Raw genomic sequence first — 5,785 nt, forward strand, 5'->3', positions numbered from 1 at the left:
AATGTTGGTTATGGTACAATCCAATAGTTACAAATATACAAGATTCCTTCTCTTGAAGGACAGATTCATTAGCCTTGTGTTTACACAACACACTCATACATAGTTTCATACATAGCTTTAGGTTTGTTTAAAAATATAGTTAAGATTATTTTTTAAAGTGTTCTTTTTACTAAAATACATTAAAATAATATTTTTTTTATTTTTTAAAAATAATTTTTTAGATTAACGTATCAAAACAATCCAAAATGTATAAAAAAATTAATTTTTAGTAAATTTTTTTTTTTAAAAAACACAAGTACCATCACATTTCCAAACACTCATTTACTTAATCATGATTACGGAAAATTATTTATTAATAGACATAAAAGGTAAATGTCGTCCTAATATTAAAAATGAAATTCAAATGAAAACATGGATAAAGGATACGTGGTACACATTATTCATCCTCTCAAGCTTTTTTGTTTGTTTTTACCAGCCCTTTAGCATGCCTTCAAGCTCCTTGAAAAGTCTTTCCATGGCAGGAGCTGGCAAGCAAAATTGTACTACGACCCCATCTTCTCCTTTCTTATTTGTAAACGGAATATAAAAGCTTGCAAGTTCAGGGATGGCTTTTGCAGTCCCGCCATAGATAGCATTTCCCCATCCGAAATCTACCTTTTCAAATCCCGCACGTCTCAAGTCCGACACTATGTAGGTCCCTGGCACAGTAAAAAGAGGCCTTCCCTTGCTCACCATCAAAGATGCTGTAGATCGCATGTATTCCTCAGTCATGCCCGCCTTAGCCTTCTTTACCAGCTCCAAAGCATATCCAATTGGCCTTTTCGAAAGTTCCCCTGCAGTTGCTACTGCTGCTAGAAGACCAAAACCATTACCATAGTAACCTCTTGGTAATAACGGAGGGTTGAATTTTTCACGAGCATTGACGAGGCAAATTACGCGCATTTCTTCATTAGGATCTGGTTGGAGGGCAATGGCACGACATATCCAAAGGCATGCCGTTAATATTTCGAAACTAGAACAATAGCCGAGGTGAGGTGGGACCAATTTTCGAAGAGCAGTTATATCTGAAGGGCTAAAGAAAAATGAACGATGAACCAGATGATTATGTGTAAGAATTGAGCTCTTGGAGCCAGCTACCTCCTCGTACGCTCGGTGTCTGCACGTAACTCGAGGTGGGTCAGTTGCATTAAGGACATGTCTTTCCCACACTGGAGGAACAGAGGGGGCATTGGCTCCGCGGGCCATTTCACCCACCGCTGCCATGAATTGCACTAATCCTGGGCCATCACTCATGGTATGGTTGAGGCGGAGGGCAAAGAGAAAACCACCACACTTGAGCCGTGACACCTGCCAATTTGCATAATAAATTAGACAGCATATATACCTAGATGATTGTTAGATGACTTGATGAGTGGATTTATTAGCGAATGCCTATTTGACTAGTGGATTGTAATTTTTAGATCATCAACACAACGTAGGAACATAATATTAAACCTAATATATATAACATATATGATGTGACTTTTTCCTCCTCGACTTGCACTAACAAGAAAGATTACGATTTAACCATCTAGGTGGTGACCCAGTGGTAAGAGTTTGGGACCAAGAAGTTTACTCTCTCTGTGATCTCAGGTTCGAGCCCTATGGTTGTTCATATGATGGCCACTGGAGGCTTACATGGTCATTAACTTCAGGGCCCGTGGGATTAGTCAAGGTGCGCGCAAGCTGACCCGGACACCCACGTTAAACTAAAAAAAAAAAGAAGAAAGATTACGATTTGAAATTAAAATTTTGAGATCATTTTTTTAATAAAATTTTGAAAGTAATTTTATAGTAACTATAACAACTACGAGAAAAAATATCGGAACATACAATTAATCATGGTAGGTTTCACCAATATCATAGCTTATAATTTTGCTATCCGTCTACTCTTATGATGGCTTGATAGACTTCGTAGTGTTTGATACGCAGAAGGATTTCTTGCTCCCTTAATAATTTTTGCTGCCTAATAGGTGACACAGAAAAAGTCTTGGACCAGCGTAGTGGACAAAAATACAGAAACTTTACCTGAATAAGTAACAGAGGGCAGTGTAGCACCCCGCTAGAGCCAGGAACATCAAAGAGGAGCTCCTCCAAGCAAGGAAATGGAGGTTGAAGTGGATCACCAAACTGCTCAAGTGTAACATCAGCGTCAGCCTCTATAAACAAGATACCCTCGCCAGTGCATTCCACCATGAGCTTGCGGTTATTCCCTTCCCTCAGCCTGCCGGCAAATGGATAGTAAAACACTAATGTTTTAGCAATTGCCTCTCTGATGACCTTGACGGGGTCTTTCCCTTGCAGTGAGGGATTGTGGCGATAAAATTGTATGAATGGAATGTGGTATCGAAGGCCTTCTTGGTCATCAATGTCAGATAACAGTTTGAACTCATGTGGGGTGGGCTTCGCTGGTTTGATCAGCTCGGGTTCACGTCTGTGAACTTTGAAAACTAGAGAAGAGGGTGATGAAGCCATTGTGGTATAGAATGATTTTTGTGAAAAATGATGCCAGCTATAGAAAAGGCTAAGAGTATATCAGACAAATAAAGATTGGGTTTGAGGTAGCATGGAGAAGACAAAAGATTATCCAATTGTGCGATGCTCACTACAATTTAAAATTAAGGTTATCGTTATTAGATTTGTGGTTTAAATTGAAATTACGTGGCATGTTTTAACTTGCCATGTGCATGAAGTTAGTATGAACCTTGTTACATTGATAAATATATTATTTGGTAGAATATGTTGAGATTTTTATTTAGCAATTTCAAGTTAGCTCTTCAAGGAACTGTGTAAAACAAGAATGCCATTAACTATTTTGCTAGTCTTTCCAGATCTCACAAGAATAGTTGCTCACGCTTCACTGTGGATACGAATTCGAATCCCAAGTGAAACTCGATTTGTCTACCCAAAACTTTTAAAGGTGCATTTTTTTTTTGTATTTATGAGGGAAAAATGTTGAATACCAATATGTAACAATACTTCAAACCCATTAAATAGGCACAATCTGGTTAGGTTAAATGTCACTTTTGTAATCATAGTATGATAAAACTTAATGTGAAGCTTGGTTAATTTGAGTAGGTAGGTAGTTAGTAGTTAGTATCACATCATTTTTAGTTATGGTAGAATTAGGAAAAAGTCCATCGGTTATAAATATAAAATGGAGTCCTTTTTCTTCAAGTATAGATTTGTCAACCTTGTGTTTATGACGATGTTCATTTTTGTGGTAGAAAGTGTAGTCACTACACCATTAAACAATTTTATCAACGAATTCATTCTGTCGGTGTGAGGCATGCAAATCATCGGTAAAAATGTTACCGACGACCTCACCGACGGAATATGTCCGTCGGAATACTAATCGTCGGTAATTTTTCATTCCATCGCCAATTCTGTTGGTAATTAAAAAAAACCAAACACAGATGCTATTACAAACGGCGAAGCGCACCAAAAAAAAATTCCCGCGAGAATTTTACCGATGGAATAATTCCGTCTGCATTTTCAACGGTAATTACCGATGGAATATCCGTCGGTAATTGTGGCATGGGTGGTAAATATTTCAAAACTCTCTGTCAAATACCGACAGAATCTATCCATTGGTAATAATAGTGGTAAATACCGACAGAATATATTAGTTGGTGATTGTGGCATGGGTGGTAATTTTTTTGCAACTCTCGGTAAAATACCGACGGCCTAGTTCCGTCTAGAAAGCCGTCGATATTTATTTAAAATATTTTTAAAAATTATTTATTAACAGTAAAAAAAATTAATAACCAAATAAATTTGTATTAAACATTAAAAATGTAAAAATAATGTTAAGTAATATTCATCCAAATATTCATTACAAATTTAATGTTTTTTTTAAATTAAACTAAAATAGCGGCGGAGCTGGAGGAGGAGGAGACTGGTTGTTCCCAGAACCATACGGTCAAAAAGGAGCTGCACATGTATCATCACTCATCTTTGATCTAATCTCCATTACCATTTGACGGATCTGATAATAATCCGTTGAGAGGCGTTTATATTGTTGTTTCAAGGCCATGAACTCCTCTGACTAGGTGCTCGATACTGATGGAGAGCTCCCAATGGTTGAGACACTACGGGTCGACCGCAAGTTTTCGATCGTAGTGTTGGAGAGCCTGTAGACCCGATTTTGATAGGGTCTATCAGATGATCCGACCTCCATTCACAAATCCGGATTTGGCCGTAGTGTTGGAGAGCCCATAGACTCGATTTTTATCGGGTCCATCAAACAATCCGACCTCCATCCACAAATCCGAATGGGTCGAATGATCGTCCTCATATATCTCTCTCAACCGACTATTATAGGTCTCTTGATTTTTTTTTAAAAATCATCATATTCAATTCAAGAAAATAATAACTTACAAAATAAAATGATTGAATGAACATACCATAAAGTGCTTAGCACGGTTGTCCACGTACTACTACACCCCCTTTTGACGGTCTTGACTCCACACATGCGTCTCTACAAATAGTTCTATTGGACTCGGCTCACATCCAATAGACATAGCCTGTTAGGAAAAAAAAGGTTGCAATTTAAATATATTTATAAGCAACAACAAATTAATTAACAATATATTTCATTTAAATTAATCTTACCATCCCCTTCGCATGTGTGCTGAACGGGACGGAGTTGCCAGTGTGCATGGTCATCGATCCATGAATTTGTCGGTTTCGGTTGCTGGCGCCAGACTGTGAGCATCATGAGAACCGCTCAGACGTCATGTGCTCAATATATGCCACCCATATATCTCTCAAGATGAATGGCGGTTTGAATTCCCGCCAAACCGCCACCTCATTCCATCATTCAAGACCGTTGTCCCTCGCATATCTTTTCGCTTTTTTTTTTGGTGTCATACTAAAAATCACGCAACGTACTTCCATAATAACTAATTAGAATTTAGAACATAAAATTATAAATCAAAAAATAAATATTATTTTCGATGTTACCTAGTTACCACATGATTCTCCCATACTTTCTTGACAACATTGTTATTCGCGCTATCTCACTCAAATTTATTCTGTGTATATAAATAATTCATTTAAAATAAAAATAGTATAAGATATGAAATTACAAAAATTATTTATTAAAAATAAACTGGAAATTAAAAGTTAACACCTACCCGAAATCGCTGAAACTAGGCATCGATATTAGGTCTCCACTTAGGATGTTTGGAGACCTGACTCCATTGAAACAATAAAATCTCCATCGACGATTTAAACGCCGATGTTATTGTCCTGACAGCCTCAATATTTGTGAACCTGAAATTAAATAAAATTAATAAAATATTAATTAGTTGTCCATAAATTATGTTATAAGTATATAAAAAAACTAAAACCTAAACAAACTTACATTGAGAGGTCATCTTTCCATTGTGCCTGGTAATTGCGGGTGAATTGACCCCGCTGTGAAGGCACACCGCCTTTGCACTGTGAAACCGCACTAGAAGAGGTAGCATCACAATTTGGCGCAGATGCCTCGCCGTGATCAGCACCTAGGGAGATGTCCTCCTCACTGCTAGAAGAACTAGCTGCAACCGTCTACTGATGACGTGCCGTAGATTTCATTCGACGCATCTACACAAATGTATACAAATAATTACATAATTAACTTTGATTATTTAAAAAAATTTCAGCAGCAACTCCTCTATACTGGAAACTACCCACAGTTTTCAAACCTACAATCTTTACAATAACCACAATCCAATTGACTCCAGCAACATCATATATA

General features: G+C 37.4%; 1 protein-coding gene across 1 annotated transcript; it reads right to left on the reverse strand.

Moving 5' to 3' along the window:
- Window positions 1-320: 320 nt before the first annotated feature.
- LOC133669466 (benzyl alcohol O-benzoyltransferase-like) lies at window positions 321-2,605 on the reverse strand. Its single transcript, XM_062089623.1, has 2 exons — window positions 2,068-2,605; window positions 321-1,347 (listed from the first exon to the last, which is right to left on the reverse strand). The coding sequence occupies exons 1-2, from the start codon at window positions 2,512-2,514 to the stop codon at window positions 469-471; spliced, it is 1,326 nt and encodes a 441-aa protein (XP_061945607.1). The 5' UTR covers window positions 2,515-2,605; the 3' UTR covers window positions 321-468.
- Between the last annotated feature and the right edge of the window lie 3,180 nt (window positions 2,606-5,785).

This window comes from Populus nigra, chromosome 12 (assembly GCF_951802175.1).
Source record: "Populus nigra chromosome 12, ddPopNigr1.1, whole genome shotgun sequence".
NCBI classification, from domain to species: Eukaryota; Viridiplantae; Streptophyta; class Magnoliopsida; order Malpighiales; family Salicaceae; genus Populus; species Populus nigra.

Excerpts from the sequence above, each read along its gene's own strand:
- LOC133669466 (XM_062089623.1), bottom strand. The coding sequence starts at position 2,514 with ATGGCTTCATCACCCTCTTCTCTAGTTTTCAAAGTTCACAGACGTGAA. Across the intron at positions 1,348-2,067 it reads GCCCTCTGTTACTTATTCAG|GTGTCACGGCTCAAGTGTGG; the intron begins GTAAAGTTTCTG and ends GCAAATTGGCAG.